General features: G+C 44.2%; 1 protein-coding gene across 4 annotated transcripts in view; it reads left to right on the top strand.

Moving 5' to 3' along the window:
* LOC117581507 (tyrosine-protein phosphatase non-receptor type 9) overlaps window positions 1-13,879 on the top strand; it is a 28,156-nt gene that overhangs the window by 10,111 nt on the left and 4,166 nt on the right. For 2 of the 4 annotated variants that reach the window (XM_034268781.1, XM_034268779.1), the window contains exons 2-3: window positions 3,347-3,784; window positions 3,859-4,089. In XM_034268781.1, coding sequence (XP_034124672.1) covers window positions 3,347-3,784; window positions 3,859-4,089 — 669 coding nt within the window. Of the gene's footprint in view, window positions 1-2,178; window positions 2,275-3,346; window positions 3,785-3,858; window positions 4,090-9,356; window positions 9,628-13,879 lie in introns of those variants that run through there. The other 2 variants (XM_034268780.1, XM_034268782.1) reach the window with 2 other exon arrangements.

Below are 13,879 nucleotides of genomic sequence, written 5' to 3'. Positions count from 1 at the left end.
CGTTAAAAGTTCTCTAGTCTCGTATCTATACATGGCTACCCTCATGTCGCGATCTACTGCTGTGCCCCTACCTGCCTTCAAGTCTCGAAAGTTTTACAGTTGCTCAGAACCGAACATCGGCGCAGAACGGAACGGAACTGATGTCGCGTTTTGTGCTTTTACTTTGCATGATGTGATGCACAGTTATGAGTGGATGCTGGCACAACAACAGTGGGATAAAGAGAGAGAGAGAGAGAGGGGAGATGGTGGCGGTAGGAGATGAAGCACAGGTAGAGGTAAAGGGGTACTCTTGTTGTTGCTCTATTAACTTGCTCGCGCTAATGGCCAAGATATTTAAGTGATCCACAGCAGAATGAGAACTACTACTGGAGAGAACCGGAAGTGCCTGCTAATTGCCTGCCCCTGCCCCTAGTACACCACCTGCTCCACCACTTGACACATGAATCTTTTGTTTATATTTTTCGAGAAGCAAATATAATTATTTTCCTACTGTGTTATTTATATATATTTTGGTGCGGGCATCCGGATATCGATCGAATAGGGCAACTTAACACACATAAGCTCCGTTTTCCCCCAGTTTTCTTACTCTGAACTGTAACTGGTAAACAAAATTCAATTCCAGTTTCAGTGAAATATTAATTCCCAACGAGGTGCGTGATTAATGTACAAAAATGTAAACAAAATTCAAAATCCAATGACTTATGTACTAAGAGCTAAGAGGATCGAACCGATTGTGTCTGCCTAAAAGTGTTAAGAGCAAAGTGGGGATAACGTTAGTCAGACGTCTTCCACATTCCATCCGCCAATGGAAAGATGCGCTCTACCCGATAACCGATAATGTGTTCCGTAGAAAGAAGGAACGCAACGAGAGAGAAAGAGATAAATGTGAAAACGCAAACTAACAAACGATTTTTAAAGAAATGAACAAAAAAAAGGTGATAATCATAAATACGGTGACGCATCGACGCTCCACAACCCCCCGCCCCACTTTGTTCACCTTCCGTTTTCTTCCATTCCGTACATCATTCATCTCTCCGTTCGGTGGAGATCGAAATCCGTTTCGGAGGAATCCCAGTGACCGCACACCCGCACACAGTGGGCTTAGCCGCACGTTTGCCGAGAAAAAAAAAATCTCTTAACGCATTCTGCGAATTCTCAACACTTCAAAGATAGACGAAAATTGAAATTCACATGAATACAATTAGCTTGACAACCGTCTCTATCCATATATCTATAATTTGTTATCGCTTGTCGAACAACTAATCAAACATTCTCCCATCTGGCTCCACTGTGCCCCCGGTGTCAAAAGGGAGACATATGGTAGCAGCAACAGCGTCGGCAGAGTGGCGACTGCGACGGTGGCTTATGACTCAAATTGTTGGTATGCCCCTCCAGCGATGACCTGCTGCCTGTTTCTGCCGACGCCGCTGCCGCTGCCACTGTCACTATCACTGCTGCTGGTGTCTAATGGTTCTTGGAATTGCGGTAGTGCTGCTGCCGCAACCCTGTAATCAACTTATAGCATAAAAATAAAGCTTAAAAAACTCAAACAAAAAATAGCTGAAGGCATTCTGCTCTGCCCTTGCCTAGTCTACGCTTTAAAAAATAAATCAATATATTTTTCATTCAAATATACATATCTTGAAGATTGGATTCAAGTTGAGAACAGAAATGAGACATCTAAAACCGAATTCCAATTCAATATTGACAAAACTAAAATCTTCTAAGACATTTACATATGTGAACCATGATGCTACTACATATATGTACTTACAAAATAGATTCAAAGATATAGCTTGAAATTAGTCAAAAAGGCATCACTACTGCTGCTGCTGCAACGCTTGGTTCAATACACTCGTACGCTAGCAGCGCTGGAGCAGCAGTGGAGCTGCGGCTATCAACCGATGACGATGACGACGTCGGCGCCGACGACGACGACGGTGGAGCCTCTGACGGACGCGATCGAAGTGCCGCCACCGCCGCCGTCAGTCGTCAGTAATGGGGGAAACTTTGAACGCAGCGGAACGTCGCGAATAGAGCTAAATAAAAGAACAAAAATCAAATCAAAGAAAAGAATAGCAGAAGCAAAAGAAAGGCAAAGAAAAAAGGAAGTGATAAGCGGTGGATATTTTGTTGTTTTTGAGGGTGTGCGTTCTCAATCGGTGAATGATCCAAGCCGATCCTCTGAATAAACGAAGGATATACAGCTGCGATACGACCCGATCCGATACAAGGATGGTGCATCTTTACCAGCGACGTCGCAGCCGCGAGCAGGTGGGTGGGGAGGGGATCCGGAGATCCGTTGGAGTCGGCACGCGTCATCTATCCTCAAAACAAATGTGGAAGTGGAAGTGGAGGTGTGGAAGTATCCGTGTGTATCTGTCTGTGTGTGTTTGGGAGGTAGCAGCTTCGTGTCGTGCCTGGCATGCGGATTGTCTAATTAATTTCCCATTGGAATTGCGCTTGAACGAATGAATGAATCGAAAAGCTTATGGAATTTGTACCATGGATAGGGAAATGTGTCTACACTCTTATCATGGAATGAGGTAGATACAGAGAGAATTGTGTAAACATTCACTGTTTGGATAGATGCCAGAGGGAGAAAGAGAGACCCATTCATTTTTTTAACAGGGGAAGATTATTTTGCATTGCTTTGAACTGCTTCGAAACGTTCGGGTATCGTGGGGAAACGAGGTCAAGAGTTTGTTGCTGAAACTTGCATTTTTCGTTTGTTTGTTGCACCCCAAAAGAAGCCGAAAAAGCAGCACATGAACACAATGACACGAAACTCTGTTGGCAATCAAACTAATTATTTAGCATTCCCGGAAGTATCCATTGGGGATACAGAGAACGAGAGACAAAGACCTCCGATTGGATTTAATGAAACACCGGTGAACACATTGCAACAGGAAATTACCATCCTTGTGTAATGTGATAGCAACACTTTTTTAAAATTCCAGTATCCCCCTGGTACGGATCATCGAATGAGTAATTTTTCTCAAAATAATAGCCAGCAATGATCGACTGATTAATGATAGACACCTAATAACTACACTTGATGGCGCATCGCGTATCGCATGTCACGACATGTTGATGGAAATTTCTCATTCTTTGCTCGGTTTGCATCATCATCATCTTTCGAATTCGCAATTTTATTCATTTGGTATAATAAAAACAGCAAGTGTATGTGCAACTCCTCCTCCTAAGAGACAACACGGCAATGAAGAGGGTCGAACATCGAATGAGATGTCCCACAACTTTTGTATTTTATCGATCGAATGGAATGCAATAGGTTCTTAAATTCTTACAATTTTCTCATGCATTCTTGTCTTTTTTATCTTTTTAGGCTGTAAAACAATTCATAGATCTCTGCAACAATCTTGGTGCCACAACAACAGCAGCAACAGGGACATTGACCACATCCACATCCACATTATCAGCTGTCTCTGCTTCTGCCTCTGCCTCTGCCTCCTCCACAAACTCCGACAGCAGCACACAGATATTGGCGGGAGCTGCCGCCCCACTGGCCTTCACGGTGCCACCAACAGAAGCTGCCACAGCAGGAGGAGGAGAGGGGCCCCAGCTAGCGCCCACCATAGCCAGGCGACAAATTTCACACACAACAGCAGTCAAGTTTTTGTACGCCCGTAAATTTGACATACCACGAGCCGTGTCGCTTTACGAACAGCATGAGCAGATCCGCCAGAAGGAGTATCTATACAACATCGATCCGGATGTGGAGCCACTACGCTCCGAGCTGCAGACTGGCAAATTCACAATCCTCGTAAGCATCTATCAATCCATGCTCTGAGTGCGGTCCGAACTTAACGCTTTTCTATTTTTCTCTTTGCCGAACAGCCCGCTCGGACATCCAGTGGAGCAGCGATTGCCCTGTTCACCGCCAATCGACACAGTCCGTTGAGTGTGGGGCATACGACGACGCTGCAGGGGATCGTCTACCAACTGGACAGCGCACTGCAGGACACGGAGACACAGCGTGCGGGATTGGTGTTTATCTACGACATGAGCGGCTCCAAGTATTCAAACTTTGACTATGACCTCTCCCAGAAGATACTCACCCTGCTAAAGGTGAGTCGGAAATGGAATCCAAGATCGAATAGATTCCCCTTCTCCATAGGAACAGATTTATGGAAAACATCGTCAACGGAAACTGCAATTAGAAAGCGAATTTTAGCTGATTCTTTTGTAAAACAGAAAGTACAGATTAGTGCATTGATACATCATCTTTGTATTTGCCCATTCCTATCTTCATTATTTATATGAAGAATCGTCCTAGAACAACTCTCCGTTGAGTCTTTAAGTTTGTAGAGCTAATTTGCATGTAGACACTCGTATCTAGGGCAAATATTTCCCATCATAAGTCAGGCTCTTGCTTGCGTACCTTCAATGTCAGCTTAGGCGACTTCTCTTGGAGTTGGTTGGTAGAGTGTGCCCCATTTCCGGCCTACTCGCGTGTATCGTGTGTCGACGCCACTCCAATCTGAGCTTGCCCCTAAAAGTCACGGAGCGTGGCCCCTGGAAATTACGAATATTAAAACATGATGTTGTCTCCTATTAATATTCCCATATGCTGCTGCAGCTATTTTGTCGCAGCCCGTGTTTTACCTGGGGCATGTGCATATCTGCGTATCTGTGCCACGGGGAGCGAGCTGACTTTGACTGGGCGGATTTATTCTCCTATCAAACAAAATGGTTGTGAAATGTCTTCAAGCTGAAGATTTCTGTTTCGTTTCGTTGGCTTTTCATGTCATGCGTCTAATTTTTTTCATTTTCTTGCATTTGTTGGGTGGGGGGAGTGAAACGATTTGTGGTACAAGGAGTGGAAAGGGGGAGAGTGCTGGAAAACATGCAAATTAATCTACTAAATCGTCTACTGCTTGTTTGCAGCCCTGTTAGTGGCTGAAGATCATTTCTGTTAGCCAACAGCCAATTCACCTTCTGCTAGTTCTTCTCTTTCTCTGCTCTGTTAACAGTTTGTCTTAACATGGAATGTTACCGTCTGTTCTCACAGTTACGGTTAACATGACAATGTTACACGAATTTATTCTTTCTGCTAGTTTACATTTCAATGTTGATTTACACTGCCCCTCCATTCCCGTGCTCTGCTGCCAGAGGCTTACATTTTTCTGTAAGCTTACTGTTTCCATCTGGACCGACTGTCGAGAGTCAGCTTTTGGTTCCCATAGAAACGGAAAGACTCAGAAATCCTTCCTCGAGCAACACCCACAGAGAGCAAGAGAGACACAGAGAGTGAGAGAGAGGGAGAGAGAGAGAAGGAGCACTCGCTCCCAGCGTCACAGCAGCAGAGCAGCATCAACCGGGCGGTGCGTGGGCGTTGATGCCTTTCTGTGTTGGCGACAGCGGTGGCGGTGGCGTCGGCGTCCCTGCCCACGCAAGTGCTGGGCAGATGGCAACAACAACAATAACGGAATAAAAGCTCAAATTACTCTACCCTTAGTCAGAGTAAGACGTAATTTTCATTGGGGACAACCTGCTTGTGCCTGTCTGCCCCCATTTCCCCCCTAACTCTTCCGCTTACCCGTACCGTATCTCCTCCGTGTCTGCCTCCCCTAGCTGCTTGTCAGTCGCTTATTTGCATACAGTGGCGGCAGAAAAAACAACAACAGGTAGCTGTTATCGCTCTTGTTGTTGGCAGCTTTGCGGATACTCTACTATTTAGGGTGTAAGGCATCGCGATATGTCGTTGGCGAAAAAAAGATTTGTATTTTCAAAGACTTATTGCTGTAATAAGAAGCTTAGATACATAATTACATACAATTACCAAAGCTACTCATGAAAATGGTAGGGTATCAAAATTACGGTGCCCCGGAGTGATTTTCTTTCCTTTCTTGTTGTTTTCCATCTCATTGGCTGCCGGCTGCTGGCCCCCGCTAAGCCGAAGCACACTTTTCCATGATCTTTGTTTTGTTGTTTACTTTACAATTGCGTTTTATTTTTTCCCGTCCAGTGTACCGTTGCGGCTGGGGATCATTAATACGAGGAGTAAAGTGGGTAAGAGGGAAAGGATGAAAGAGAGAGAGAGAGAGAGAGCGAGCTGGCATCGCCGGCCGGCTGACTGCGGGGGCAGAGCTTGCTTTGCTGTTGGGTCAGGGAGGCCTTCAAAAGGTATATGGATATACATAGCTTTACGTTTGTATGCGCGTACATTTATACATAAATACTGGCATAATCAACCCACATATGTATATATTCGTGTTTTTAATTCCATATACAATATAACTCAGTACGAAATCAAAACGCACATAAAATAAAGTTCACAATGAAAATGATTTGCGTGGGCGCTCTCTCATTCACTTACTCTCTCTCTCTCTCTCTCTCTCGCGCTCTCTCTCTCTCTCTCTGCCTTGGTTTCATTCCCTATTGAAACGCAAATGGAACACCATCACAGCTGTGGGAAGGTATATTAAATAACAGGTGAGGCAGAGTTGCCTCGATGTGTAGAAAGAGAGCTGATTACGTTACCTTCACATTTCACACAGCCACATATGCTGTACCTTTCCTGAAGCGTCGACGTGTGAGAGAGCTGGCTAGTGTGGAGAGAGCTTGAGCCTACAAGCGAGTGCATAGGTGTTTGTACTCATTGGCACGCGTATGTGCTAGTGTTTGCTGCTGAGCGAGACAAGGCGACAGGCATGTAGGCGGGAAAAGATAAATAGCTGTTAATCTCTCCCTCTGTCTCGCTGGAACAGGGTCCCTCAAGGGGTTGCGTATGCGCGATATATTCCACCAACATCACGCATACGCAACATTTTGGGCCTTAAGTGGCAATGGAATGCATACAAAATATCAGAACAGATCGTCGAAGTGAACATAAATACATACATATGAACATTGTGTACATTGGTGTGAGTCATATGCCTACGCTTTTTCACTCTCACTTTTTAGTCATTCGAAAGAGGGCGAGGGAGAGCAGACGGAGACCAGCCAGCGAGCAAGTGAGCGTGCCAAAGCTCGCTCTCACTTTGCTGCTGCCACTCTCTCTCTCTCCCACACTTATCGTGCTTGCGCTCTCCTGCTCTTTCCGCCGTGTGTTTGCTTGACGGCGCTACGTGAATACGTCGCTTGTGGCTATCTTTTGCCTGATTAACTAATTCAGTTGACGTGTTCTAGTCGTCGTTTATAGATTGTATCCAAAAGTCCACACAGCACCAGACAGCAGCAACAGAGAAGAAGAGAGAGGAGATCAGCAAAAGAAGAAGTAGGCGAAGAAGAGAAACACAAAGAAGCGAAACATGTGCGTGTGTTGAATTATTGTTGTGAAAAGCATTTTCCAATATGGGAAAACCATTTCCGATACGCGATACGAAACGAAGCGAGCGCGTGTGTTTAAAATATTTAATAAATATACAGAGTAGTGCTTTTATTTCACTTGTGCGATGTTCTGAGTGTTCAGGGTTCTTTTCTGCTTGCACTTGGCCCAAAATCACTTGACCAAAAACTTGATTGACATATGGGATAGACACTCTTTTTGAGATATTTATAGTAACAACAGAGAGACAACAAGAGAGGAAGACAGACAGGGAGAGAGAGAGAGAGAGGAATTTCATTCATTCACTCACTCAAAATGGGTTCCAATACGATTTGTGTGTTATTTTTACAACGTGCTTTTATTTGATTCTTTTTGTTGTTTTTGCTCCTCGACTTTGACGTAAATGTTGATATATGTATCTCTTTCTATCTCTCTTTCCATACCTTTGTGTGTGCTTAAAAATGCAAATTCGATCAAGAAACAAGGGAATTGTTTGTGTACCCCCACCACTACCTCCGCTATTTAGATGTTGAATCGGAATCGGAATCGGAATCAAACAATTACTTGGTGGTAACCCTGACACAAGTCTCACCCCCTCCCATTCCCTGATCAGTGGACTGGCTCTATAATCTTATTGGAGATAACTTTAGATTGATTTTTGTGCAAATCAAAGCCAATTAAATGTTAGGCCTTTTTCTATTGGTGAGCCCTGGCAACCCTGTTGTCACCTTAAGGGTAACGGTAGCACGATTGTGACTTTTCGTTTCAAAATAAGAAAATCTGGAAATGTTTTTTTTGTCGTATTGAGTAGCCATGTGTTAACCACTGTGTCATAGACAGCGAAGGCAACCCTGGCAGCAAGCAACCACCACCCACTCAACACAGCAGCAAAAGCATAAGCAAAAGCAGCAGCAGCTGCAGCGACAACAGAGCCACATGCAACCTTGCAGCAGGAACAACGAACAACCCCCACAGTGCGAGTAGCAGTATTCTCTCTTATTCTCTGGCTGGCAGTGGCAGGCAGCAACCCTATGCCGCTCTCTGGTGGCTCGTGCCGTCAGAAAGAGAGAGAGAGAGAGAGCGAGAGATTTGAATGTCGCTGGGGGAGGGAGCGGAAGCGGGAGAGGGTGACCGAGGTGGTGGCAGAGAGCGCGTGCGCCGAGAACGCAGAGCCGCAAATACAAAAAAAAAAGCAAAAAAGCAAAAAAGCGAAAACGAAACGAAAAAAAATAAAGGCAGCCGCCGGAGCAGCAGTCAGACGTAGTTCAGCTTTCCACGACGAGACGACGCGCGAGACGAAACGATATTAATATTCAAATATTCATTCGATATTCAATCGCTATTCAGAAACTATTCGGCTACTCAAGATACTCAACAACGGGGCAGGCGCTCCTAATATATAATTGTAAAATAAACCTCCCCTCGCCACAAAACCTGATCGAATTTTTTCCAAGTGCAAAAACGGAACACACAGTGACTGCCAAAAGAAAACCCACGCACACACGCTCGCTAGCGTTACCTTTCTCTGTCTGTGTCTGTGTCTGTGTCGGTGTGTGTGTGTGTATCTACAGAAACAAAAATTTTGGTTTTTAGTTTGTTGAATGTTTTGACAGCCGCATCATCAGCAGCAGCAGCAGCAGCAGCAGCAGCAGCAGCAGCAGCAGCAGCAGCAAAAAAACAAAGATACAATACCCACAAGATTCGGCTCGTCGGGGGAGAGAGAAAAGTATCTACAAGTGCAGGTCCACCTGGCCATAAGACCATGAGCAAGAACCCCCCCACCAAAAGAAATTGAGAGAAAATAACTAAATACAATTTTGTTTTGTTTTACTTTCTTCTTGTCCCCTCCTTCGGGAGACTCTCCGTGTCCGTGTCCTTTCCGGGTGGCGTGTCTGTGTGCCACAGAACAGAGGATGTGGCTGGTGCATCTCTGCCTGCATCTCTCATTGTGTAATGTGACAGTCAATCGTTGAAAAAACAACAACAAAAACAACAAATAACTAAAAGTGCAACACAAAACAGAAATACAAAACAAAAAAAGTTATGTAAAATAAAATTGTTCAATTGGAGGTGCAACCAAAAAACAAGCAAAAGAAGAAAATTAGCATTTACTTGTGCGAAGCAGACAGCCAGCGGCAGATCCCATGCCCCCCAAGCCGGCCCTGCTCTCCCCCCACCAATCCTCCCTCGAAACTTTAAACTATTATCATATAAATCTGAATAATTAGACAAGAGCAACAGCAAACAGCAACAACTAAAAGCAACAGAAAACAGCAAACAGCAACAAAAACAAAAACAATTACTCAAGAAGCGGCCACAAACTAAGCTCCACTCAGGTACTACATATTTAATTGATAATGGAAAACAAAAATGAGATATAGTACGATGTACACTCGGATATACCAGATATAAAACCATACATAACTCATACCAATCGCCCCCTCACATTACTGCTCTCACTCTCTCTTTTGTTTAGTTTTTTGCGTTGTTTTTTTTTCAAGGTATTTGTCGACAAACATTTAAGTAAAATTTGATTTTGATTTTGTTGTTGTGTGTTTTGTTGGTTTTTTATGATTCATTAGCTTTCGAAATATATTCAGTGATTCATTGGATTCACTGGATTCACTTTATTCACGGATTTACTCTGCCAGCAAATGATCATAGAATCGACCCCCCCACACACAAACACACACGGTCTCCTCTCTTTGGTTATTAATGAATAAATGAGGTGCTTCGCATGTCAATTAGCCAGGACGATTTCAGGGGAAGTGCTCCACCAATAAGTAGGTCAACTAATTGGGTGGCTATGGCAGCGTTCGGCTGCATCATGTACATTTGGGGAAAGCTGGGGGGGAAATTAAAGAAGGTTTAGAGAAGGTTTAGCCCTAAACCAGTGGGATTCTAATAGGGATAAATAATTGTTCAACCAGGAACAGACAGGAAGGGTTACAATTGGTCTATGAACTCATCTCAACTGACCGAGTGGCACTGCTGCATGACATGCAGGCGGTACAGTGGAGAAAGTGAGTAAGGGGTGCACAGCCACAGCTAGCCACAGGAGCCGGGAGAATGGTAAGAAAATTAACAATTGCCTGAGCTCTGCTCTTCTGTCGATGTTTGGCGATGGCAGCAGGTGGCACTTTTTTCTTCTATGAGTTTCTGTTTTGTTTTTCTTTTTCTTTTGTACTGTTTTTGTTGTTTGCCTTTGGCTCAAAGAAAGCTGTCGTCTGTCAGCCACAGAAGAACAGAAGAACAAACACAACAACAGAGAAACATCAAGAAGGCGGTGGTGGAGGAGGAGGAGTAGAAGAAGGAAGCAAAAGGTAGAAGGATAGGCAGAAGTAAAGCCAATCAAACACTTTTGGTTTGCGCTCAATGGCACGTACATTTCGCGTTGTATTTGTGTATTTGTTGCTCTTTGCCTTTTGTTCTTACTTATTTGTTTTATGATTTATGTCCATCATTCTGCTCTGCTCTATCGTATCGTATCGTTTTGTATTGTTTTGTATCCATAAATATGTAGATGTACAGTGCGGTTCAGAACCGAAAGCTGATAAGTGTCTGACAGAATGTGGTGCACTCTTTATCGAAGAAATCGCTAAGCTAAACGAGGCGAAAGATCTACGATCTACCGAGCTATCAGTTATCCTTCCACGTTTATCGTGGAGTGTAACCACCGATTGATAGCACTGTGTATTAATTTGCTGTCAGGTTGAAACGAAAAGAAAGTTCGTTGTCACAAGTCAAGAGCAATCCCCGAAAACGAAATCATATTTAATATGCGAATGCAGCCCTGAAGGACACGCATCCCATGCCACACAAACACACACAAAACACACATTCCCAATTCAACATTCCACAATAAAGTGGAAAAGGTGAAATCAATATTTGATGGCTTTGGGTAGAGGATTTGAGGTGGTCTGGGGCTACGGAGGATAAGCCATGCTAATTGGAGAGCTCTTTAAATCGATTGAGTGACACACGACTCACACAAACACACACAAGACACTCATGCCACATGCCACATTCCGCATTCAACGCAAATGGAAACCTACATATGCCAAAAAGCTAATCAATTGGAAATCCCTAGGGGTAACCTGTCCTGTCCTGGCATTTGTATCTTTTCGAGTTATTGTTTTACGAATATTCAAAATGTGTTTCTTCAATTGGCTTCCTTCTGCTATTTCTAAGAAACATTTCCATTTCCCTTTTGGAAACACTGATGACTGGATCTGACCATAAAGTGGTTGCTTCTTCCGCTTCATTCATTCATTCCTTCATGCCTTCTTCTTTGTCTCTCTTTCGCTCTCTGTCTCTCTTTCTGTGTGTGTACGTTTTTGTGCCGCTTTCGCCTTTTTTGGTCAAACGTCGAATGACGGGACGGACCGATCGACGACAAATTCGTTTCATGCCCAAAGTCGGCGACAAAGCTTGCCAAGCCAAAAAAAAAAAAAAAAAAAAGCATTACCTATTTTGGGCCAATGGCTAATTTTACATATTTTGTATTTGTATATTTATTTATTTATTGTTTCTATGCCGTGGCACCTTGCCACTGCCACCCTGATGTTGGGGGAGCAAAAGTGGTTTGGTTTTGCTTTTCTTATTCCAGGAAATCTCAGCTCGTAATTGGTTTGGCATTTGTATTTCACTTGAAGAATAACTAATCCTCTTATTTGTGGCGCCACCATCTCCACCTGCTAGAAACACTTGATTCAAACATTCAAACGAAAGGCAATCGAAACGTAACAATGCACGCCCTTACCCTTACCATATTGTATCGCTGGTAATGGAGATTCTTCCTCCGTATCCCCTACCCCACCAGTAATTGTATTTGCTGCTCTTGACATTTGTTGCACTTCGTGGAAGAGTTTTATGTATTAATTTTCTTGGGAAAGCGCTCTGTATGCAGTTTATTCATTGGAAAATTAGCAAAATATAAAAAATATTAAACCTTTGTGCACCTTTTTTTGAAAAAAAATTACAGAAATAGTATTTCAGTTTTCATTTAAAAGTGCAATTTGATTAGAGGATAGTTTCCAGGAATCACGGCACCAGCAGCATTTTAAATAGCAAAGGTACATATCTGGTATCCCAGGGTTTCCAGAGTATTGCAGATGGCAGATACGAGTACCTGCCATATTCTGAGAAACAAAACCATCCTGGATGGTGGATGCCACCCACTCGATGCTGTGATGTGTGGGTGTACATTTTCCTTTGAGACAGGGACTGCCTGCCACTGGTATTCAGTGGCACCTATTTATAGCGCAGCCTTTTCAGTCATTTGCATTTGCCCCACACATTCCCCAAAGGCAATGCAAAGGATTTGGTGGCGTTGGGGTGGCGGCTAAAATGAATGAGAGGCATGCCCAGGCACGTTACTCCGCCCACTCGAGGGTGCCGAGCTCTAGGACTCCTTCTGGAGTTTCCTTCAGCAGATCTGAGCAGAGCCCACGCGACTTTTCATTCAACTTTCCCGCACAAGCTCAAACACATACAGACACCGACACAGACTTTGACCCTCAAGGCAGCCAACACAGGAGAAAAAACAACAGGAACAGCAACAGCAAGCGTGGGGGAAGCGTAATGTCGTGCCACCTGCCACACCGCCCACCTGTGCCCACCCCCGTCGTTCCAGTGATTGTTCCTGTTGCCATGTGGCCCGGACATTCGTCAATTAAATTTCTATATATACACAATACAATATATGTACGTACATCCATCGTAGAAAATGGCGAAGCGGTCCAGGAGTCCACATGACAGCGTCAGATTCTGATTATTGAGGATTTATCATTGCCTCCGTGCTCGAACATATTCGCATCTCTATCGCTGTATCGATGTATCTCTGACATTCAGCCAGTCCTCCTCCCTCCGTAGAATTGAATGTGTGGGACAGCCATAGAGATAGCCGGCCATAAGCGTACGAGGGGAAATGTGGATTGGGCTGACCGTGAAATGTTGACAGGAAAAAGCCCGATTGCAGCCATTCCCTGGAATAGCACACAGAAGCCTACCACAAACTTCACCAAGTTAGCCGCAGGGAGAGTGGCGAAATATTTTTCACAGATATTTTCCGTACATTTCTCACACATGGATAAATCTGAGTGGCCCTCGGTTACCTTCTGTCGCACTTTCTTGTTGGTTTTTTTTTTTTTTGGTATTTTCTCTGCTGTCACTTATTGGTTTTCGGTTACAGGCAGCCCGGTCAATGCAGCGTCCCCGTGGTGTGGCAGTGGAAGTTTTTAACTCAATTATTACTCATAATTCCCTGTGGCACGTTAACAGCAATTGCAGCTCCTTTCATTCATTTCATTCATTTATATTCATCTTTCGGGGCACACTCACAATTGAGGAATGGGAACCCATACGGTGTTGGCTATGTAAATTGGAAACCGAAGAAGAAGTATGGGGGAAGGGAATACTTTCCCATTCAGAAAGAGCGAATGAATGCATTTTTGTTCGCACTGCAATGGAATGGAATGGAATGCCAGTGCCCCAGCCATTGCCTACTTTCAAGCGCCACCTTTAAGGGCAAACAAGTGCCGGCCCGCTGACACGACCCGTCCCGGTCCCGGTCCCGGTCCCACAGGT

The sequence above is a fragment of the Drosophila guanche genome, unplaced genomic scaffold (genome assembly GCF_900245975.1).
Source record: "Drosophila guanche unplaced genomic scaffold, DGUA_6, whole genome shotgun sequence".
Classification (NCBI taxonomy): domain Eukaryota; kingdom Metazoa; phylum Arthropoda; class Insecta; order Diptera; family Drosophilidae; genus Drosophila; species Drosophila guanche.
The sequence above is the reverse complement of the archived record's forward strand: the minus strand, read 5'-3'. Positions and strand labels throughout refer to the sequence as shown.